The following is a 25,667-nucleotide window of genomic DNA, read 5'->3' on the forward strand; positions in this document are numbered from 1 at the left end:
TAAAAGCTGGAAAGTCGCCCTTTATTAATACTGTGAAAAATTAAACTTTATGAGCCTTTCAATAGATGCATCAGTATCGTTGTTAATACACTCGCTACATCATAACACAATACAATTGTGATTCATAATTCTGGTATCAACTTTTTTTGTGGAGGAGTACAGATCACGAGGGTTCAAACGATCGCCACAAGCAAATAAAACAACACAAATCCAAACAAAAGCACAAACCTATAGCATCGCACTGCAGCTGTCGTCATCAATGGCTTCGGTTTGGACCACATTATACCTCATTTTACTAACTGAGATGAGATGGAGGTGTTTGCTCGTTCACAGCGGAGCACTGTTTGACTTTCATGACAGGACGGGGAGGACGGGACACAGAACTCATGCACCAATCTTTCTTTAATGCAACGAAAGCATAAACAGTGCTACCGTATCATACTTGAATGACATATAAACAAAAGAATCTGATAAAATAAAAAAAACAAGACACACAGAAGGCACTGGCTGTTATCTGAGTCTAAGTGATTTTTTTGATTTTTTTTCTGGTTCTGTGGAGTCCTGTTCGTATCAGAGGACACCTTGTCGTTTTCAAGTACCTTCCTTCAGGCGTGGGGATAATAAATTAAATGCTGTGAACTGCCCTGCAGTTGCAATATGTTTGATGATGAAACGCAAAGGAAACAAGATGAATATCAACATACGTACAGTACAGCTGCGGAATACAGAAAACGTGACGAGAACTGACCTGACCTTCAACCTTCACAATAAACAAACCTGATCTCATGAACCCATCAAGAACCCGCCTTCATCAGAGGACAAAAATACTCAGTCTATCTTTCAGACATTTAGCATTTAGGAAGCGGCCCTTATTCTCATTACCGTAACGCACACACACACACACACACACACTCATTATAATGTTGTATGGATAATTTCAAACGAATTCTATTTTGTACTTACACGTCATAGTAATATTTGTCGTGCTTCCTTTAATATCTGCAGCTATAAATATTGCATTGTGTTTCTTCCACAAGATATATATAAAAAAAAAAAACCCTGCAAGTGTTTATCTCACCGTTCTGAACTCATCTCCCTAGTCAGCATAAAGCCAGAATTCAGACAAAAATAAAGAGTGAGAATAGTAAGATTGCAAATACGGAAAACAAAACGAAATCTGAATTCTGAGGAAAAAAAACACTCAGAATCTCTGAATTTTGCAATATGCAAATTGGTTTATACATTCACTAAAAGTGTTGTATTATGATACCGATAATGTAATAAAAAACACTATTGACAATCATGGTGTTATTTTTTTGGATGCAATACGGTAATGAGAATTTGGGGCTATAATGTCAAAATAATGTCATTAAAAAGGTTTTTCTTTTCATCTCGGTGTGAAACGTGACCCGGCCTTATTTTCGTGACATTTACCCACACTGTAAACCGGTAACTGGAAGTCGTTACCTTAAAAAGCAGTTTTAACCCTATAAAATGGCTTTCGCTGGTAAAAAAACGCATATATTTAGGTTGATTCGTTGACGCTATACGCGCTGATTTAAACAAAAAAACACTACATTTACATTTTAGGTTACCGTATATTTCAGTGCAGATAAAGATCCGTGATAAAATGGAAACCGTTCTTAAATCCCACTTTTGCACCTTCCAGAATCTGTCGGAATTCCAGCAACCGCGTGATTTAAGAGCAACCCTAAACCTAAACCTAAACCGAGGAACCTGCGGCACGCTCATCCTCAATCCACAGTCGAAAAGAAACCCCGTCTTTTCGCGTTCGTCACTCGCGTTCCTCATATTCCCTTCCTACAGGATCAGAGACTCACCTGAGAAAACCTGCAACTCAACACTGTGTAAAAAAAAAAAAAACCCAAAATACTCGAGAGGCACGGACAGTATATAACATAGCATCTAATACTGGTTACTTTGGACGTTTTGGCATGATATCAGAAGCTCGTAGGATTCATATGTGCTTTAAAAGCCTGATGAAAAAGAGCACGAAGCTGAAAGCGGTCTCTCTTATTCTGCCTACGGAAAACTCAGTAGTTGAATTTTTGTCACGACAGTTATTTCTTTTTTGCTTTTCTTACATTTTTTGCTGTCCAGCAACAAACGACACAGCACATCCTAATCGAAGCTGAGTGATAAATAGCACATGGATTTTTTTGGTTTCCCTGGTTAAAGAAACGCACTTCCATAATGTATTTTAAGTGCTCTATTTCTGCGCAATAATTTTGTACTTCATACACTGAAAATGATTCTTTAGTGCTTCTTAGTACTCGACTAAACGCGTCCTCAACTGTGCTATTACCAGACACCGTGAATATGAGCTGAAATGGGCTTTTAACGTACTATGTTGTTGTACTAGTGTATGAAAGATGGAAGCGGTAACTGAATACGCTAACTGTATATCAGTTTACTTTTCAAACATTCGTTTAGCCATTAATTGGAAGAATCCAGTGAGATGTCTGAGATCTGATCGTCATCAGTCTCTCTGGAAGGACGTGAAGAAACACACCGAGACAGACTCGATCCAGAAGAACTGCGTCTCCGAGACGCTTCAAGAAAGATAAGCTCCTGAGAAACTCGAAACTGCTAAAAACACACCGCTTCCATCTTTATTTGACCCTCTTACTCGATCTATTCTATTTGTTCTTGTATTAAAAAAAGCACTTGACGACAACAAACAAATGTTCTTTTTCTACTCTATGCACTTGTTTTCTTTGTGTGTGAAAAAATAGACTCACATACATTACCCATATATTAAGTCTGTTAGCATTTAGTTCACAGACTTGTCTTAGCACTTACATTTTCATTCGGAAAGCTTCTATTGCCGTCTGCTAATCGACGATTGTTTACTTCATGTTCACGGTGTCCCGGAATAGCACAGTTGAGTGCTCTTAGTTGATCTTAAGCGGTGCTAAAGAATCATTTTTAGTGTATTAAGTACAAAGCTAGTGTGTGGAAGCAGCACTTTAAGTGCACTGCGGAGGTGCGCTTCTGCTAGCCTGGCTTGTTTTGGCCGTAGGATGCTCTGAGGGCTGGGTGTTTGTCTCAGGGTCTCGGCGGGGCCCGGGCCGGAGGGGGACAGGGCGGGGCCCGGGCGGGCGGGGGTCCGGGCGGAGGCTGGGGCAGCGGAGGGCCTCGGTTCGGAGGTGAGCTGACGGGGCTGGGCTCGGGCTGATAGTCTGGAGGAGGTGGAGCTGGGCTCTGAGCGCGAGGAGCTGCTTTGGCCGCCGCCGCCTCTTCTTTAACTCGCTGGAAGTTGATGCACCGACCCTGAGGAGAGAAGAAGAAGCAGGTCACACCGCTGAGCTCATCTGCTGGACGCTCCAGCATTACTCGCTCCCGCTTCCAGAATGACGCCCAACTCTGAGCTGTTCTTTCTTTAGCTCACACACACACACACACACACACACACACACACACACACACACACACACACTCACACACACACACACACACACACACACACACACACACACACACACACACACACACACACACACACACACACACACACACACACACACACACACACACACACACACACACACACACACACACACACACACACACACACACACACACACACACACACACACACACACACACACACACACACACACACACACACACACACACACACACACACACACACACACACACACACACACACACACACACACACACACACACACACACACACACACACACACACACTGGCTGGAGCTCTGTGAAAACCACAGATGAAATCACCCAGAATTGCAAATTATGCATCATGGAAAGACTCTGAAAGTCCTCTATAACCCCAAACCCTGTTAAAAAAAAAAACAACCAACCAAAACGCCTGGACACCTTTAAACCAGGGTTTTTATCATTAAAAACTAAAACTAAAACAATACTTTTGTGACTTTAAATAAATGAAATGTTAAATGTAAATTTAAGAAACATAAATACTTAATATTATAACTTGTTTTTATTTCAGCTAGCTGTCATGGCAACTTTCTCACTTTAATTTAGCTAAAACAAAAACATGATTATATATTTAAATAAAATGATATTAAATATAAAATTAAATTATATTAATATTTACTTCCTTGATACACTTCCTTGCTGTACACAAATCATTGCATCGTCTTAACATATTTTAATATCTAATTAAAATAGAGTATTTATTTATCAGGTTATTTTTCTAATAAATATTCCTGGTATTATTGTGCACAATTCACCAAAGAATATTAAATATGTAATAAATATAATAATTGAATCAAAACAATTTTTATTTACTTTCACTTTACCTCTCATAATTAAACAGAATTGAAATCTAAAATGAAATCAGATATTATTAATACATTTTACGTGCTAAATATTTCCGGCCTTATTGCGTGCAACTTTCATAACGTGACAAATATATATATGAATATATAAAGAGTACAACAAGCTGACTTTTGTGTTTAAAAATCAGAAAATGTATCTAATTTATCTATGTATATCATTTTTATTTTTCTAATAATTGTTTTGGTATTGTTCTGGTACTTAAACATGCTTAAAAATGTGAAAAAGTCCTGAACTCCAGCTCAGTGTTTTACGTGTGTTTTCCTCACATTAAGAGTTGTTAAGGCCCCCTTAATGACGGGTGAAGTAGGTGTTTTAAAGGAGAACGACCTCCTGACACATCAGCAGCTGTAGCTGGGGTCAGAAAGCAGTCTGAGGTGACTGTAACATCTGTATCACGGTGGAGGAGGGGACGACGCAAACCTAAAGCTTTGACGTCAGAGGAAAGCTGATCCCTGTGCATTATGGGACACAGAGGCACGAGGAAGAGAGCTTAAACCCGGGAACAAATGAGAAAAACAGGCCGCGCGCAGATAATGATACACTATAGGAGACATATGCACACACAAACTCTGAAACCAAGCAGAAACAACATGAACCCCTGGAAGAAGTGCTGCTTTCCACTCCAGACACACACGGTGAAGCCAAACCTGAGAGCAAAGTACAGAAAGAGAATTTGCTTGTTTAAGAAAGAGAAAAATTGCATTACGAGAGTAAAAGCATTGCCATGACCTTGTTTTCAACTTCTTCCACAGAACAAGCGCCGCTGGATAGAGTTTGTGTCGACTTTATGCAATTTTACACAGTTTAATGTTCATGTAATGAGGATTTTATGCTTTTAGGTATGTTTAATAGCCCTGTTCACTATATTATTGTTTTTATTATATTGTTGGTCAAATTAATTCAGTTTTGTAGGGTGTAACAAAAACATCATTATTCCAAATGTTTGAGCGGTAGTGCATATGTAATGAATTATGTATTAAACAGAAACTGATGACAATTTTGTTCTCTTAATACAGTTTTAGTCAGGAAATCATGCAGATTACATTTGTTTTGAAATATATTTAAATACAAAGCAAAAATGTTTCATAATTAGGGTATCATTGCTATAAAATTATAGTATTAAAATTCTTTTATTTTTTTATGTTTTGCATTTTCTGCCTTATCTTTATTTTAAAGTTTTAATCATTTTGTTGTATATATATATATATATATATATATATATATATATATATATATATATATATATATATATATATATATATATATTATACAATGTATTGTTTTAGCAATTTTGTTGTGTATTTTTTTCACAATTTTGAGTCTATGTGATTTGTGTATTTTAATTTCTGTTTAATGTTGCTTTTGCAAATAGCCGAAAATGTTTTTATAATTATTACATTATATATTCTTTTTTTACATTTCATTTATAGTGTTTATTTTACTTCAAGTAATTTATTTGTGTATTTTTATTGTTAACTATAACAAACCTGTTCACAACAACTGCTTTTGCATTATTCATGTGCAGAAGAATCTCCTTTCAGAAGCATTATCTAAATTATTCCAAACCTTTGTGGTATGGCACTGCATATTTATGTATTAATTAATACTAATAACATATATCTAGTGAAACCGATTTTTCTTCACTTTTCTACGCTTTCCCAAGTAAAACTTTAAGAGATGACCTTGTTTTAACCGACGCAGCGAGTTCTTCCTCCACAGCACAAGCACTGCTGGATATATTTTATGTCCTCTTAATGCAATTTTAGACAGGAAATGATGCCCGTTTCATTTGTTTTCCATACTCAGAAAGAACGAGAGCGAGAGAAAAGAGTCGGTCTGGGCATTTTTCAGGCCTCTCGTCACAAACCACAGAGCAGCGGAGAGGCCCAGGCATTACAGGACGAGGAGGTGAAAACCATTCCTTTGCGTCATGCAACCTTTCGCTCGAGGCGATTAAAACCAGCCGGCTCAAAAACCCCACCAGAACCAAAGCATGCATTGATTATGAAAGGCTTAACGACTCCTTGCTTGCTAAATTTGCCAGATACTCTTAAACAAGGAATTCTAGTTAAAAAGGTTTTTCTCACACGCACACACATTAAACAGTTTATCTCACACCTGGAGATAGTTCATCTCAAAACTCCAAATCAGTTCCGATGACCTGCGATTTGACAAAATCGAGAAGTCAGAGCATGTGGCTGCTCTGCATATGTAAGGGTCGGCCTGTCTGGAAAGCGTCTACATTTGTGTTTTATTTCACTTTTATGGCTACTGATTTGACGCAGGTGGCGCGCTGTGCCTATGAAGTTTCTTGCTGGTCAATGAAAGGTAAGGAAACGTCTGGCCGAGGCCAAGAGGAATGAGTCTAAACGTCCACAGGACCTTGATTTATGAGGCTCCAACGCCTTGAAAGCTTTGGCTCAGACTGTTTGTTGTTGGAGGAGTTTGTTTGACATCATACTTCTGGATGAAAGACAATGCTAAGCCCTTAAAGAGTCTTTGATCACGGAGATACTCACATGATCTCCCGGCTGCGGCCTCATAAGTGAAACTTGATCATATCCACGTCGGAAAAGAGCCAGGATCGCGTCGAGTTTACCCTAAAAAGAAGAGAATAACACTTACGATGTGCTTTGAACTTCAGAAACTTCAGTAAACGACGATGATGACGAAGCTTCTTTACCCTAATGGGAGAGTACCACTTCCTGTCTTGAGCTGGCTTTCTGTTTGGTTTTTTGGGCTTGGGTTCAAAGGGTTCAAACTCCTGCTCGGGCATCTTTATGACAGCGTTTTTGGGTTTTTCCAGCTTGGCCCCCTCCTCGGTAGAGCCCTTCCCTCCCCAGCGAACCTGGACCAGAGACAAAACATCCGATCAGATCTTCTGAAACCGGTTACAGATCTTACGCCAACGCAGTTTTTGGTTCTCCTTCTAAGATGTTTTGATGCTACACTTCTAAAAACTTCAAATGAATTTTTATTATAAATTTGAGAGAAATCTAGTTGTGTGTACGCATGTATATTAGGGATGCACCGAATATTCGGCCCACAGAAAATACTTGGCCGAAAACGGCCCAAAACCGCGACCTGCATGTGCTTGTCTGAACGTATCTGTGTGGATGTATTTCAGTATATCTGAGAAAGACACACAGACAGCGATTTGCAAGACATGTAACGCCAAAATTTCAAGAAGGGATGCATCTGCAAAGACTTTCTCCACGTCTGGTTTCAAAGCATTCCGATCGCTACGCTGAATACGAGAGGAACGCGACACAGAAACAGAAAACGCCTCCGAGCATGCCCACTCCGTGTGGAGGACGTTTTAGAAAAGGCGAGGCAATTCTTGGTGCATTTGTTGTTGTTAAGATTCTACACTTAACATATGGGCTACGGCAGTGTTTTTTTGAAACACCATTATGTTTGAAGGCCTACAGGGAAAATATTGTTGTATCTTTAAGCAGTTGCACTTGTTCTGAATGCACTTTCTTGTAGTAGTCCTACGGAGAAAAAATTTTAATGCACTTTTCATTTCATTTTACAACCTTTCAGGAGGCATAATTTCACATAATTTTACATAATTTATTTCAGTGTTTTAGTTTTCGGCCTTGGTTTCCTATTTTTCGGTTTTCGCTTTTGGCCAAGAATTTTCATTTCGGTGCATCCCTAATATATATACTATTTGCTATTTGACATTCTGATAATGTTTGACAATATTACTGTATTTTTTATCAAATAAATACAGCCTTGGTGAGCAGAAGAGACTTCTTTCACAATCACTACAAGACAATTTCATTTCTTCCTCCGACGGCTACATTTTATTTAATGAAGTTCAGTTCAAGTTATTTCAATAATAATCACACAACACATTTTTTCTAAGATTCCATCTCCTCTTTTGAGGAATCCCACCTCCATTCGTTTAATTCCTCCGACTCCTCGACCGCCGTAATACGAGGCGTCCACCGTGGGCCATTTCTTCTTCGGCATCCCGTCTTCATCATCTGACTCCTGAAGACCAAAAACATTGCACATCATTTACAGAAACACGACAGGTGGGAAACATCTGCCAGCGCTTCTCTGACATGTTGATGTTGTTACACTCAAAATCATCTGATGGTTTTCATTAAAGCCTCTTCATGAATCTCAAGAAAATTCAGTTCCTTCTAACTCTGCTGTGGTTTAATGCTGGCATGGGTTTTGCTACTGAATACAGAAGATGAGACTCTGATCTGATCTGATTTCAAACTGTACCTTTTCAACTACATGCATACTTATTTACAGTAGTTCAACTACAGTCACACTTACTGTAATTTACTGCAAAATTTAGTGCACTTATTACTGAAATAGGGAGCAGACTGACACAGAAGACTGAAGACTTCACAATACATCTTGTTTTAATATTTTTTTAGCTCATATCCCTAAGAACGCAGTTATGTGTTTTTATAAAATAAATATATATGCTAAAAAAATGTGTATACTATGAAAGGTATTTACTTTCTACGAAATATGATTGCCATAAAGAGTTTTCAAAATGTCATTATTGCCATCACGATTTACATATTATTTCAAAATTACATGCATTTTTTTACCATGAAATGTAAAATTGTGTAAAATAAATCAGTATTGCATAAAATGTAATAAGTTGATATATTATTTAGTAAAATAATATAATAAAATGTATTGATTTAAATAAAAAAGTTGACAATATTAGAACTGTTAACAATTAATGATAACTATTGTTATTGTAGTACTACACACATGCATGTTGTAGCGCATATATAAATTGCTATAAGTAATACTCATACTAATAATAGCAGTACTTAAAAATAAAATGTAAATAAATCAAAAGTTGACAATATTTGTATTATTATGTATATATAAGTAATACTCATGAAAGGATAGTATGACAAAGATATGGACATTCAATGTTTTATTGTGAATATGAGATTGAGATGAAAAATGGATGCTTTATCAGAAGCAGGTAATCTCAGCTCATACAGTCTCTCTCTCTCCAGAGACCCGTACATATTCATCAATGTGCGCTGTCTGTGATGTTTAACGCTTTAGTAGCAGATAAAGCTGTAACTTACCGGTTCCGGTGGAGGAGGAGGCGGAGGTTCCTTGATCACCTGCGGAAAGACGTTGTGTCAAATAATCACACGACCACAGGCACAAGTCACATTACACACAAAAACAGAGCAGCTGTAGACGAGCTGACCAATCTACCAACTTAAATCGTTCAACTTCAGTCTTTACCGCAAATCTATAGGACTTTGTCCCCCAGGTGAACACAGTGCTGGAAGATGTTATGTGAGAACGTATGAAGACTGATTTTTACAGGAAATGAGGCGATGACTTACTACAGTGCAGCAAAGCGGCCAGAACCACCACATAAACAGCAGAGCCAGCAGAAGAAACAGCACCAGCAGGGTGATCAGGAGGATAGTGCCGTCAAACTGAAAAACACACAATTATTATCATTCACGGATACAAGATTCATGCCATACTGTAATTTGACCTTCAATTTAATTGAACTATTTAACTAACAATATACTGGTAATAATGAAGACTTGTGCATCATGAATGTGTCTTCACTAGTGCATATATTCACATCATTACGACACCAAATAGTGTTTAAATATTAAAGCACTATTAACACAATTATTAGAATTTGCGTGTCATATTTTCCAGTAAAATGCGAAATGATCTTTTAAAAATACTGATTTTCATCCAAAGACCAGCTATGGCAAACCAAAAACTGTGTATCCTTAATTTTAGAAAGTAATTCACGGGAAAAGAACGGGAAGCGCACAGTGCATTTGTGAAGGATCTGGAGAAGAAATGCTTCATAAAAGTGACTCTGTGGTTGTGGCCTGAAGCCCGCGCAGTGAGAATCAGAGACGGCATCGTTCTGGGGCTTTGTCTGCGGTTTGGCCCTCGATGTGTGTGTGTTTGTGGGGTGAAGGGGTTCGTGAAGAGAAAATGATGATAGGGGACGACCTGAACGTGAGGAGAGCAGAATGCAAAGAAAATAAGGGGTTACGAACTAAAGACCACCCTTTAACTCTCCAATGATTTATGATCTAGCATAATTGCAATCTATATTTAGATATAGCAACTGCTTTGATTGAATGGAAGTAATTAAAAAGTGACACCTAAACACATTCCGACGAGAATGTTTAGTAAATCTGTATCCAAGATTATAACTATTCAAAAGTTATTAGCCAAAAGAGGCATTTTTAGTATATCTCCAGACCCGTAGGTGGCACTGGCTCAAAATTTGGTATGGACCCTCAGATCCTGGTATTGATAAAGCGTACCAAGTTTAATTTTGATTGAACAAGGTTTAGGCGAGATACAGGATCTGAACCGATTTTGAGTCAACCTCGTTAAGGTCACAACTTTTACCACTAGGTCAAAAATATCTGTTCTGTCATTTCGATGCGGCTCGGTCCAAAGATCGTATCTTCCGATTTTGAGAAGAATTGGACCAATTTATAAGGAGCAGTAGATAAAAATTTCATCAGTTTGAGGAGCATAATCAGGAGCAAAAGCCAGATTTTTCTAGAATGCTTGAAAAGTGAATATTTGAACTGAGTTAGTCCTAGGATGCCAAAAGTTGGTCAGATCACTATTAATGACCATCGCTACAAGTGTGCCAATTTTCATCATTTTCCTACATTCCCAACATAGGGCTGCCATAGACAATTATTAATCGTAAAATGGTGTAAGCACCACTGCATGGAAAAGGTGGCTCAGACTTACACACTCGGTTGTAGTGATGTGAACGGAGCTGGTGATGAACGACAAACCCTCGTTCATGCTGACTTGCAGGTACACCACCCTGAAGCGCAAAGAACAAACATCAATTTTCATACCCATATTTGTCACTTTGAAAGCCAGCAAATCCTGTAACGTTGCACAGCAGGGTCCAAAAAAGCACTAAACCAGACCGACGGGATTCAGAGGGGCCTGAGTGCCAAAAACAACCCCGCTAGATTCCTCTTACATTTTTTACACAAAGATGTTTAGTTGTATGAAAAATGCCTCGCAGACCATAATTGGCAGCCTCACAGAGCTCCGCGGGGTGCTGGTTAACTTTTGTTGAAGTCAGCTGTCTAGCGTCTCAAACATTTGATAAAAACAGCTTTGCAAATGCTCAGCATTCCCGCCGAGGTTTGTCTCCTGACACACAGAGGCCAAGTCTGCGTTTCTCACAGATAAGACCGTTTTCTCTGATGGAGAGCATCTACTTCAGATTAGCTTCACATTCCCCGGCGCAAAAAAATGATGATGTTTGGCCACGCGATCATTAATGAGAAGAAAAGCTACGTTTTTGCTGGAAACTGAATAAACTTTCGCACCAAACAAACACTGATGGACCAAAAACTCTGATCAGAAGATTTATATTGATTATTTTTAAAAACTGTTAAACATCGCATTAATATCCAGTTAATTCAAACATTAAGTAACATTTATTTAAAATATATATATATATTTTATTAAACTTTTTTTTTCAGCATTTCTATTTCGAGTTAACCTTGAAGTACAAATAGTTTTATTTACAACTGCAAAAATTTTATTGTAATTGTAAAGATCTTACATACATATTTTTCCCCACCAATTATTTTTTTTCTTTTTCTGAGAAAATATGGATCCTTAAGGGTTTATGGGTGCAGTAAAGGGAAAGACGAAAAAACAGAGAAAGAGTAGGTGTGATGAACACAACGATTTCTGAGGAACTATCTGCTTTTAGTGGCTCCTCAGAGCCGCTGACATCATTCTTCAGTTTTGACAGGAAAAAGAAAGCCATGGCAGCATGACCTCATAGCTGAGAACAGAGGGCTGCACAGGAAGTGGAATGTGACCTTTGACACGGATCGTAAACACGGCCTAATGCATGGCAGACCTCACACTTACTTTCCAACTTCATCTATAACGGGAGCAGGACACAGCAGGAACGTGTCTTCAACGCTCGCAGGCTTCTCGTCTGTAAACAGAAGGATCAAATGTTTGAGAGCCGTCAAACCATTAATTCAAAATAAAAGCTTTTGTTTATATGTGTGTGTGTACAGTGTGTATATATATATATATATAATACACACACACATACAGCATATATTTTGAGAATATTTACATGTATATTGGTCAAAGACGGAAAAATTCAAAATGGTTCAACTAAATAAATAATAAGTCTAATACTGATTTAAATTGTTGTTTGTTGATTTTTCCCCAAATAATAAAATATGTATTGCAATTTTGTTTTTCTGAGACAAAAATAAATATCACACATTTTTCCCTGATTTTGTCAGGCATATTTACAACAAAAATCGATTTATGGCACATCATATTACGCTCAGCCCAAAATTGTACATTTTTGAATTTTTAGACTGAATGACAATGTATTTGTATGTTGTTTTCAAACTAATTTTGACATTTTATTCTCCAAAAACGTATCTGAAACCTTACATTTAGACACTTTGCTTACATTTAAAGTGCTTTCTATAGACACAAAGTCACTGTTGGGAATTTCTTTTGATATTAATCTGCGCACCAATAAACAGAGCCTGAGTACTCGTATCACACTTTATGATCCGCTGATTTATATTATATATATAAATGTATTAACATATAAACAACATATTTTCCTTGAATATATACATGCATATATACTTAATAAATATACATAGCACACACACACACACACACACACATATATATTATGTTCATTTTGCGTGTGGTTAAAGGTTCATTTGGAGTGTTACGGTACCCGGCATCGGGGTTTGTGTATTTTGAATGTATGTGTGCAGGGATTGGCTGTTCTTCGAGGGACGTGATTGGACGAATCCTGATGGGGACGTCTTTAAAAGGGCGGCGCTCCCAAAACATGGCGAGCTCACTTCGGCGTTTGCGGCTATGGCGTGAAGAGCTCCGGATTCCACCACAGCCAACAGACGTCTACCTCCCTCGCCGTTATGTTTTTGTCGGTTTCAGTTAACAACAAAAGAAGTGTAATGTTGAAGTAACCACTCTGGAGCGTAGGAGAGATCTGCCCTTTATTTTTGATATAATTTTGGCGATGTGTTTTTGCCTAGGGAGTTAGGGAAGTTGATTTGTATTTTCTTTTCCTTATCCTTAGGTAATTTATATATTTTATTTTATTAAGCCCTTTTGGTTTATTGTTTTGGCCTTGGGTCTCTCTGAAATCAATGCTCCTTCTATATATTAATTTTACTTGTTAACCCAATAAATAACTTCAAATGCTCATGTTGGTTTGTTCATCTGTTGACTGTGGCTGGAATCCCGTTAGAACGTCTTGTTTGCACCTCACTCTTTAAAATGGGTCGTAACAGGAGACACTCACTGAGCGTGACCGTGTCGTTGATTTTGAAGCTGCACAGGACCTGGTCGATGTTCCTGGCGTGTCGAAACCCGTTTCCTCTCACCACCACCTGAAACGACTCTGAAACACAGATTCCCACAGACGCTGCTGATAAACGAAGTCATTGTCCTCACAAATATCAACTGTATTTTCAGCACTTGGGTCATTGTCTTCCTGCTGAAATCATCAGAGCTCAAGGAATGCTGGGTAAACGATTGAAGTGTGCTCCAAACTCATGTTCAAGTCTTCCCTTATGTTTCCCTTCCGTGCTCATTTCTATTTGAGTAATTATGATGTACAACGCTGATGTTTAAACAGAAATCTAGTCCAGGAGAGTGACGTTCTGGGAATGGAAATTAAATCAGTCATTAAGTGTTACAGACTTAATGGGTTCAAAAGATTTATGGCACGTGCATAATCCACGAGGAGACGTGAATTCATATTTCTTGATCAAAAGTCTTTTTATTGTGACTGTGGCTGTTTTTGAACCTAGTCAAAATAACCCAACTGCAGTTTGAATGCTTGATTGAGATTAATTGGAATGCACAATTAAAAAAACATGATTTATGAGAACTGTTAACTGTTTTTGCAAATAAACTGCTCATATATATCATTTTCATACCTCCTGCACATACGCTGGACGGCTCCGCTGCCAAAATCTCAATGCAGGATTTTTTGATGATCTAAAAACAGAAAAATATGTCATACACATCATTTATTCAAATTTCATCAATCATCATTGGGAAATATAGCAAAATAAAAAAAACTCCACCAGTTTCAAAACATAGGACACTATGAAACACAATTGAATCCATATGCACATTAATTCAAGATTCGTAAACTGATTTAATTTAGGTTTTTTTTATTAAATAAACCATTCGTTTAGGTTCATTTTCATTTTCAGTGACTTTATCACCAGTTTTGATTATCTGGACTTTCAATGAAGGGACAGAAAGCTCTCATTAAAAGGATCTCAGTTGTTTACTAAAGATAAACTAAAGTCAACATGAGGGAAAGCAAACGATGAAAGAATTTCATTTTTGGAGACGCTTGGACAGAACTGCCTCTGAAAAGAGCTAAAAGCAGGAACTCGAATCTGTACAATACGCAATTTTTTTAATGAATCTTCCACATAACCAAATGCCGGAGTTTACCGAGTCGATCATTCCTCTCAGCGCCTGGAATCCTCCCAAGACCGGAAACACATGCTTACTGGTGTCTGCGATGGTAGCCAGCTAGAACAGGACAAAACCATCATTATTTACAGCTGATCAGTTTCCTTCGTATAAAGTGCATAGTTTTCATTCCCTGGTTCAGTTCATTTTTGGAGGATTCTCCATCATTGTTTGTTAGTATTTATTGCTGCTTTAATGCAAGACAAATAAGTCATCAACGGTAGATTATCAGCACCTGCGTCTCATTGAAGTCCTTAACGCCGACGCAATACACGATGGCACCCAACGTCCGAGCTCGTGCTGCCTGATCAGACATCATGCAATCATAATTAAATACTGTGCATTTTTAGCTTTCTAAACGTCTGCAAAATGAACGCCGAGCGTCACGTACCTCCTGCTGAGCTGCTATCAGCTGATGTTCTTGAAGCTCGCCGTCCGTCAGAGCAATTATGACACTCGCGGTTCCTACAAAGTCAAGATGTTCAGCTCAGAGCAAACTGTAATAGAGTTTAGCACTGACTTGATGACTCTGTCTTCTGTATAGCTGACTAACTGACCTAAAGGAACAGTTCACTCAAAATATTGCAAATTCTGCTACTGTTTACTTAAGTTGTTCCAAACCTATATTACTGTTGAACACAAAAGAAGACATTTTGAAGAATGCTGGTTGACTGACTGAACATAAAATACGATGATTGTTGAAAATTGTTATTTTGGGGTGAACTGTGACTTCAAATATTGACTTTTTAGACTTGCTTTACAGCTGAATTGAAGACATTTGCATCTTTGATTCTGTTATAATCCTGTAAAGCTGCTTCAAAAAATTATATTCGTAATATATAAACCCTCATAAAAACCTTTTTAAAAATACATTACATACTAAGTATAGTTAAATTCAACTAACATATTTACTGATAACTTGAGGCTTACTGATATAAATGCAATTATAAATGCACAATGCACATTTCTTAAAATTAAGCCTAAAATGCTAAATGCTAAATGCTAAATATTCAAAGTGTTCTTGCAAACGTTCCCACCACAAACAGATATACTTAGCATACATTTAATTGCACTTCTTGTACTACTTTCACACAATGAAAGTGCATTTAAGTTTGATTTAAAAGACTTTAACTATACCATATTCGTATACTACAAGCACAGTCGCAAGGCATTTCATTAATCACATAAATATGTTTGTAGTATACTTGACATGTATGCATTTCGATTTTTTTAAGATGACTTGACTTGTCATTAATGTAAACCTACCAAAGTTTTCCTGGTGTATTTGCTCGTTTGCCTGCGAATAAATGTAAATAATATTGTTAAAAGACATTAAAATTAGTACATCTGAATGACAAACATATTTCATTCGAACATTTTACCTTTTCTAGACCAAGATGCATGAATGTATCACCGCCTGGGATCTCTCGTCTGAGAGCATTAAGGCCTTTTCTTATGGTCTCCCTTTGAGAAAAGAAAAAAAAGAGAAGATTAAGATAATAGACAACCAAAAATGTGCAGCACCAGAAGACGTGTCTTTCCGCACCTGTTTTCCGTGAGTCTCATGATTGTGTTTCCTCTGGTTGAGAACACGATGAAGGACATCCGCAGCATTGGGCTGAGAGGCGATGAAAAACAGACCAGAAATGTTTACAGTTTGCAGAAATCTCTAAAATGCATTCGCAAAATCATCCGTGGCCTACTTCGCCAATCTTACGCAATTGGATCATGTCAACAAAAACATGCCGTTCCGCTGATTCCTATAATGCGCTTGCTCGAGAGATGCTTTAGTACCTGGTGAACTTCTCGGCCAAGTGTTCGACAAAAGTGTAGATTTCGAGCCAGTGGTGTTTGACGCTCCCTGACCTGAAGAGAAAGAGGTCAAACAATCAGTGAATGGGATGCTTCTGCTCTTAATGCATCGGATCAATACGGCTGACAGTTCATCCAATTAGTCATCCACGCTTTCAACTTATAAAAAGCCATCTAATTTCGCCCCCTACGTTGTTTTCTCCCCGAGGCGCAGCTGTAAATGCTTTATGACAGCTGGTCATTTCCCGTCTCAGCCCCGAGAGGCGACCTGTGCTAATTCGTTAGTTCTGGATGACAAATGGGAAACGAGCTAATTGGCTCTACTGATCTGCTCTTGAGTCAGTTTGACTAATTGGTGAAACACGCGGCAGAAACAGGCTCTGCGTTGTGTAAATGGCATTCACAGACTGATGTAACACGCCAGACATAACAGTAATGAAGCCGGTGCCACTGGCCGTCTGACAAGGTGACTTTTAAGTACGTTTCTGTAAGATGTCAGATGAAGTGATTATGCATTGTGTCAGACCAGCTGATGGTAACATAACATTTATTTTATCAAGATTGTGAAACGTAATAGGGTTGATGCTACTATCAATCTCTACTAAAAAAACAACAAAATGTAAGATAAAATGATAGAATGGGTGCATGCTAACTTTTCCATGGTGAGTTTAATTCCTGAAACTACAGCGAAATATCGTTATCTATTGACGTAATGGGAAAATATGAAGGTAACAGAGCTGAAACGCAATGCAAAGAGTTTTTTGTTTATTTGCTCCTACAAAAATAAGTGCTAGTGATCGGGGCAGAACAAAAGGACATTTTCATGAAGACAAAGGGGGGACGACATAAAATTGCAATTAAATTAGTTACTAGATTTTTAATAAAAGGTTAAAATAAGAAAAACTCTCTGTGATGCACTAAAGATTAAAAATAATAAGCATTTATTAGATTATAAAAACTGTAAAAACTGCAACACTTGGACTATTTTAATGTCATTTACATCTATATAGTTGCATTTTCAACATCATTAATCCAGTTTTCATTTATAACATTCAAACAAAAAATAGCTTCACAGTATTACCGTTTATACTTTATTTATGATCAAATAAATGCAGCAGATGAGATTTATCTTTCCATGCAACTTTTACATTACAAAAACATACAATAAAATATTATTTCAAAAATTAATTAATGTTTTTGAGTGGTAGCGTGTATTAAAATGGTAACACTTTACAATAAACTGTTATTTGTTAACATTAATGTATTAACTAACATGAACAAACAATAAAACAATACATGTATCACACTATTTAGAAATCTTTTTTAGTGTAAATAATATAATTTGTTGTTTGTTCGTGTGGGCTCACAGTGCATTCACACTAACAAAATTTAATAATGCTGAAATTAACATTAATATATCATGTACAAGTATAGTTCATTCTTAATTCAGGTTCACTAATGAACCTTACTGTAAAGTGTTACCATTAAAACAGTAAAATTTGACAATCATTGCACATATTATAACCTATTTGACCCAACTCTCTAAATCGAATTTTATATTTTTTATAAAATGACCCATCTTAAAAAGCTGTTTGTGTTCCTTCAGAGAAATGCTAAGCTAATGGCTTTGTTTTATCCTGAAGGAGAGTGATGAATGCTCTCGAAAAGCTCTTTCTGGAACGGCGTGGGAGGAAGATGTTTTTATAACACAGTCAACAAAAGATGGGCCAGCGCACAGCCAGCACGCTCTGAAACTGCAAGACAGACCATAAGAAACACAGAGGTGAACGCTGGCGAGAATACGCAGGTCATGCTAAGGGCTTGCCGCGGTTTTAAACTTCAGATTTTCGAACATCACAATGGACACTGTTTGTGTTGGAAGCAGGACTTTCTTGAGGTAACGGCAATCGTGGGATTGGTGCCTAGCTTGCAGATTTCTCACCTGTGCAAACAGCGTTAGGAAAGGAAGTGGTCTATTCTCAAGTGAGATCCTCGATGAAATATGTTGCGGTGCCCTCCTTTGATCTAATTTTAATGGGTTATACCAAACCCTATAGAGCCAGCAAGATTCCCACTCGGAAGATGATCCTAATTCGCAGAGAAAGGAGTTACGAGCGATCTGGGAACAGCGACGTCATCCTTTAAACGACCCCCAAAACTCGTGTTTTCTACAGTTACACAACTCTTGGTATATAATTGCACATATGTTAAGACATGTGAAAGTCATTGCGGTTTGATGCAACAAGAGCCAAGACGGAAAGACTCATTGGAGTAATATTTGGAAAGGGGCTAATTAGAAGAGCGTGTTGCTCTTTCTTATAGGTCTCTGAGTTCGGCCTTCCCTCGAGATCGAATCCTAATCTGGCTTTTCATATCAGAAACCAAAACACAGCTTCTCTTAGCTGTCGAGTGCAGTTACCTGTCGGTGTTTCAGATTAAAGGGGTTTGTGAAGCGCTAATAATAATGTTCAAGGAGGACGGGTGAAGGTTTATGTGAAGTCAGCATTAGCAGCCTGCTTTGTGATGCCTGAGACATGGTAAGGATATTACGGCGACAACTCCCTGACGCTGCTGCTTTAACGGCTCCTCCGGGCCCTCAAACATCTTCTAGGCCCAGAGAAGTTTAACAGAACACGTCCGGGTGATCTCCTCAGTGTTTATAAACAGCATCTTGCAATAGCACGCATGAAATATTCAAACAAATAGGTGTGGTGAGGTTTTTTTGTGACACCCCTAAACTCAGTAAACAACCAATAAATCACATTTAAGATTTTTGCTGAATTAGCAGCTGTTTCCTGTGAGTCCTTCTGCTTCTTTTTTTTTAGATTCGGACAACATTGGCTCACATTTGGAAGCCCATCCTATACATACAGTTTCCAGCTGAACACTAGTGGCAGTAAAACACCAGCAACTTTGTTCCTTTTCACGCAAATTCTGATTACAGATTATCGATTAATAAACTTAGACTTGTTTTTGCGCAGTTCCTTGAACATTACTAAGCTAACACTAGTTCCAGCTTCATATATATTTGGCTTTACTGATGTGGTAAACTTACTCAGTAGCACACCCGGTACAACACTGCGCTGGTGATATGAATCTGTCTCGTACGTAAAAGAGCTCAAAGATTATTTGTGTTTTCATCCCATTCCTTTTCTTAGCACTGTCGGTTAACTTTAGTGTAGGCTATACGTTACTTTAGCATGCAATATGTGCAGCAACCAACGTGATAAAATGATTCCAGATTCACATTCATCTGCTTTCGAAACTAAACTAAATGTGTTTTTGGAATCACTTACTGGTCATTTGACTGTAAAAGTGTCAAAGAAGCAATGCAAGATCATTCTGTTAAGTATAATTAAAGACGAAACACTACCTTTCGCATTTAAGTGTAGGTATAAAGCATGGGTGCATTGCAGGGGTGAATTACATTACAGAGGCATTACAGAGAATAAACAGATGAATTTACTGGATTTGTTGATGCTTTCAGAAAAATGTGCGTACAGAAGAGTTAATAAAACATATACGTATGCATATATCATGTCATTCATTTTACTCATACATGTTTGCAGACTTTGGGTTGTCTGGGGAAAAGGAGCTGTAGTTAAAAGAATGGGATTCTCGCTTTTTCTTTTTTACTGTAAATCTCGCAAGCTATGAAAATGGTGATGTGTCAAGAAAAAAAAACTTTTACAATTGTCCAATTTGGTTAATGCATCCCGTTCTATGTTGATGAATGACTGAACGGCAGTTCAACTGAAAAACCATTAACATTTTTTAGGATCCGTGCTGGGAATCTGAGCTTATGCTTCTGAATTTCTCGCTTTTAGTCTTTCAGTTTTCTGTGCTGGAAAACACAAGTTTTCTGCATATCCGAATACTCTTTTACGCCCTGGGTAAACTTCACAGCAGTCTCTGGTCTGGATCCAGAAAGGAGATTTGTGGTGTGTGATAACATTTAACTAGGAATGCATGTCTCCTAAAACTGTTCCAGGAGCTTTACCCGTAGGTGAAGCTGAACTTGGGTGCATTGGGGAGAAACTCGACAGGGCTCTCTCGACATTTCTGAATCCTTGGCACACTACAGCTGTTATTCTGGCTGTTTTGAAAGAGATGACTCAACGCCTGGGTTATCTTAAGCTAAACAACAGTTAGTGGAAACAAAACTATGATTAACGCAGTGATGTTTCACAATGATCATAAAGTAAAACAGACGACAACGTGTGTCATTGTTTATGGACAAAGATTTTAATAAACAATTACCAATCCAAAGAGTCAGGTGGTCTCAGGTGGCCAAAAAATGTCTTGTCATCATTTACTCCATGACTTTTGACAAGGTCTTCAATGGGATCCGATGTTATTAAGCCCTTTATTGCATTATAATATCTTTAACGTGTGCATTTGGCACGTGGTTTTATCTGAAGTGACTTACATTGCCTTTAAAGTGTAGATTAGATTCAATTTTATTTAATGGATTTCACTGGGAGTCAAACCCTGACTTTGGTGTTGCTAATGCAACAAGAATGCATTACACGGACAATAAATTGTCCCCATGATATGGACCAAACATTGTTTGTGTTTCACATGAGAAAGCACCGGCAAAATTCAGCCGAGATGTTCAGTGCAAATAGCACACTAAGCACACAGACAGTTTCTCTCTTTTCTGTTTTATTCAACTTGTTAAACAGCAGGCCATGAACTGGTAGACTGGTTCTGAATCACTTCCCAAGGCCACAACTTCCCAGAAAGCCTTTGGGCCACATCAAAGCAGAAGTGGAAGCAATGATGCCAGGCAAAGGACAATCTCGAAGACGATTTACGTAATAATTTCTGTAAATCTAGCCTTTTTTTAACCCCACGTTTTCTATTTATGTAACCGATATTCCAATGATATGCTGGGACTTTCCACAATGATGCCTACTTTTAAATTGACTAAGAGGATATTTAATTTTAACCTTCTGGTCTGTCTGCTTGAGTTGGTAATTGGTTTAAAATACTATTTTTTTTAAGGTAAAAGATGTTCAAACTTCCCAAGTGATTTTAAGGACCTCTTTTGTGAGGTTGTGGTGAGATGGATCCTTTTTGACAGATAAACATGCCAATTCCTCGAAAACAAATCCAGGAAAGCCCCTTCTCAGAAGTCCAATAACGGTGCACCTTAAGCCAAACGCTCTTGTGCAATAGAGCTGTTGTTTGTGATGTTTCATCTTCAGCTTACTTGGTGATAAAACAGATAAAGTGACACCGACGTCTATGCACGCAATGGCACGGTGATTAAAAATATTCAATAATGCATGCACAGGAAATGACTTAAATTGTTGAAGCTGAAGGCTTGTAATGTTCTGTAAGGGCTACAGATGTTCGTGTGCATGCGATTTCACTAAATGTCAGTTTTTCCAAAGTCTGTAAAGTGAAAAAAGAGGGGGTGCTTGGGTTGGCTCTGTCTTCTGCCATCACATCATGAGAAAAAACTGGGTGGAAAAGGACCTCGCATGAGTTATATAGTTTTTCTCAGCTGATCAGTTCCAGAGCATGTTGCATGACACATGAAAATTAAATGACATATAGCACACAGGATTTATGGTGCATTTGATGGTTTCTAATGTTTTCACTGCTAATTTTATCCAGTATGACCTAAAATATTTCTTCAGCAGCACATGCTGAACTTCTGACACACGGTCAAATAATATAAATATCCTTTCATCAAAGGGCCTTGAACTACACATTCATGGATCAAAACCATCTAAAGCATCTAAACAAAGAAATCCAATTGATATTTTTGCAGTTTCAGACAACCCACACATCAACACGTGAGTCTCATGAAGCTATATATGATTGTAAAGACAGCCTGGTCGGTTTTGCTCAACTCACATTTTGCTGAAGACACAATTTTCAACTATTTCAACTTAAATTGTTGCATTGAGTTTATCTGGGTTTTTCACACATTTTTCAAGTATGATCAACTCGGTTGCACGAGTTATTCCAACTAACATTAATCAAGCTCAACTTCATCTTATATAAAAAGCTGAAATCCCCCAATTTATTTAGACGAGTTTATGTAAAAACACAAGTTGGGTTTACTTAAGGACCCTCTCGTTTTACGCATGCATGCAAAAAGGTGAAGAAAAATCAGACTAAACATCCTGTAAAGAATCTTCCCGGTCGAATCGTGGGAAAGGATGTTGATTTCTGGGTCTGTTTAACAATGGTAAAGGACAAGAGGCAGGAAAAGAGAACCACAGAGGAATGAAGTGCTTATTCAGCAGACTTGGCTCGTACCACCCTCTTCTCATCTTTACACAGACAGAGCACAAAACAACAAGCTGGCACAATAGAAATAAACGGGATGCCTTCTGTTAAACAGTCATCGATATACCCCTGAACTCTCACTGAACCCAGCAAAGCCATGCCAAACAATGGACATCTGGTGATTTTCTGTTTTGGCGACGCCGAATGTGAGAAATTTTGGGAAAAGACGGAGGATGTGAATGGAAAAGTTCCTGGCCTACTTTACCCAGGCAGTACCTCTCAGTGTGGAAAACATCAGGCCGACAGACCGCAAAAACATCCCTAACATTTGCACTTTATATGCGACTGAAGGCTTTATGTTGGAGGCCAGAAGGTTCGCCAGCTGTTAGAGCAGAGAGACTAAAGATATGGCTCACAGACCAACTTTCTTTTACGCTTAGAGAGAGAGAGAGACGGGATTCTTTGTTCAGAAAAAGTGCACGGACGATTGAATTGTACGTTACTTACTTGTCAAGGACGAAATACAAGTCAAAGGCGCCCTGACATGATCTCTCCTCCTCCACATCTTCTTGCGCTCTCGCGGATGGAAGCGCCAACAACAAAAGTCCAAAGAAAAGTACGCCGAAACACATTTTTACTACTGAACGAGCCATCGTTTCTTAACACAAACACATCAATCCTCGAGAAAGCCGACGGCCATTCACATCATCCCCTACTGAGATCCTGAGGGAAGGATGCACACAAAGAAGAGCAGTTTTGCGGATGTTGACGCAGTCCTTGCTCACATCGGTCTGAAAAGAGTAACTCCGGGCTTGAGAGAAGAGCAAAACGCGCTATTCCCAAAATGCAAGACGACGTCCAGGAAAAAACACCAAAAGAAACGACTTCCCAAGCGTCTGTTTGGATTTCTTTGTGTAAAAAAAACACACACAAAACTAGCCGGTTTGTTGTTTTTGTGGGGGGTTTGGAAAACTGTTGCTGCGCGAAATCCACGTGTTTAAAAAAGGCCAGATGCGTTTCGTTCAAGCTCTTGATGTTTGATGGTAATGTGCAAAGCAAAGACCGAGTCGTTTGAGAAAAGAGCCCAGGCTCGGAGCTGGCAGAAGACGAGCTGGTGTCATATTTCTACCCTTGCAGAAAAAAAAAAATTGGGTCAGTTTCTTCTCCTGCTCCTTGAAGGTTTCCTCCCTTCCTTTGGATAGGCGAAATATAGGGGTTTTACCATGCTTTTTTCTGCTTGTCTGCTGATTGAGGAAGTAAATGTAAAACTGCAATAGAGAAATATTTACTTTTGCCCATTTTAGAAACAATAATTTTATTACCAACAATGGACCTCTATAATAAATGATCGTTTCTGTTTGATTTGTTCCTCCTTTTCTTATGTGTAGGCTACTTTGTCTGTTTTTTTCATCAGTCTACATCGCTACCAGTAGTTGGCGTAAGAGAGGTTTTTTTTGATGTTGTGAGTCATTGAATCAATCAGTCAACGGATTTGTTCAAAACTCTCTTAACTCTATAGTCATAAGCTTTCGGCAAAACGTTACATAAATACAGTGAATTCAGCCTTTCAACTAGATTAAGAAACAGGACTGACTCTTTATAAGACTACAGTTTAACAGGGCATCTCTATTCAAGGAGTGAGCTGAAAACTTGTATCGTGGTGCATTAAATGAGCATAACCCCTATGACTTCAGACACACACAAGTTGAGTGAAAACCTTTATTATATAACATGAAGAGTATAGTTCCTAGTTATATTAGCCTAGAAAAGCTCACCTTTTCATTTTACGTCGGTACACAATTGAACTAATCAAGTTCTAAATAGGAAAAATATTGAAGCTCTTTTTTAAAGTGTCAGTTTTAAGCGTGATGCTAACGGTCCAATCAGATTCAATGATGTATGCTAAGCTACAGCTAAAATTCCTTCCGCTAGACCTGGAGGTCTTTAAAGATTGTCTTTTTTCTGTGAAAAAAGTGAATGTATATATCGTAGTTTTAGTGGCAATGGCATAAAATTATAAACCAAGTTATTAGAACAAAGATTTTATTTGTACCCCCGAGTCTGACAAACAACTTCCTTTATACTAAATAAGAATACAGGCAGTTTAACACTAAAATTAATATAATCAGTAATGATTACAGCAGTCTATTTTAAACATTTTGTTAGCTGATGCTAACTTGAGGTCATTTTTAAATGTAAAACCCAACTATTTTTATTCAAACAGCTAATGCATTTGATGAAAAAACAAAGGATGTGATGTTCCTACAGTAATTGCTCATTGTCCGCTGGGGGCTTTTACCACACTCACTATGTTTGAGAAAAACATGATGTCATTTAATTATATTTTTAATACATAACACATATTCCCTATCTACAGGTCATGCTGTTATTATATCATATATTTCATGTTATCATATCATATCATATATTTTACTGCTGCAAAATTAGATAATTAACTGTGAAATTAGTTTACTAAGGGTTTACCATTTCATGATAAAAATGTCTACAGCACTTTTGTCAACACAGTCCATTAGTTACAATAAAAATTCATCTTGATTTTATCTTGTGGCTATTTAAAAAAAAAAAAAAAAAAAAAAAAAAACAGCAGGGAGATATTAGCTGTGAGGTTGTCTTGACCATAGCCCTTAGAAAAATTAACCATGGTTTTACTACAAATAAAAAATCCCCAAAACCACAGTTAA

General features: G+C 37.9%; 1 protein-coding gene across 1 annotated transcript; it reads right to left on the bottom strand.

The window, feature by feature from the left end:
• antxr1c (ANTXR cell adhesion molecule 1c) lies at window positions 1–24,266 on the bottom strand. Its single transcript, XM_043230986.1, has 18 exons — window positions 23,473–24,266; window positions 16,702–16,773; window positions 16,454–16,525; window positions 16,290–16,371; window positions 16,174–16,204; window positions 15,299–15,372; window positions 15,143–15,211; window positions 14,887–14,967; window positions 14,355–14,415; window positions 13,715–13,813; window positions 12,271–12,340; window positions 11,116–11,194; window positions 9,711–9,806; window positions 9,441–9,479; window positions 8,260–8,358; window positions 7,040–7,204; window positions 6,876–6,956; window positions 1–3,294 (listed from the first exon to the last, which is right to left on the bottom strand). The coding sequence occupies exons 1-18, from the start codon at window positions 23,616–23,618 to the stop codon at window positions 3,070–3,072; spliced, it is 1,641 nt and encodes a 546-aa protein (XP_043086921.1). The 5' UTR covers window positions 23,619–24,266; the 3' UTR covers window positions 1–3,069.
• Between the last annotated feature and the right edge of the window lie 1,401 nt (window positions 24,267–25,667).

The sequence above is a fragment of the Puntigrus tetrazona genome, unplaced genomic scaffold (genome assembly GCF_018831695.1).
Source record: "Puntigrus tetrazona isolate hp1 unplaced genomic scaffold, ASM1883169v1 S000000270, whole genome shotgun sequence".
In the NCBI taxonomy this organism is placed as follows: domain Eukaryota; kingdom Metazoa; phylum Chordata; class Actinopteri; order Cypriniformes; family Cyprinidae; genus Puntigrus; species Puntigrus tetrazona.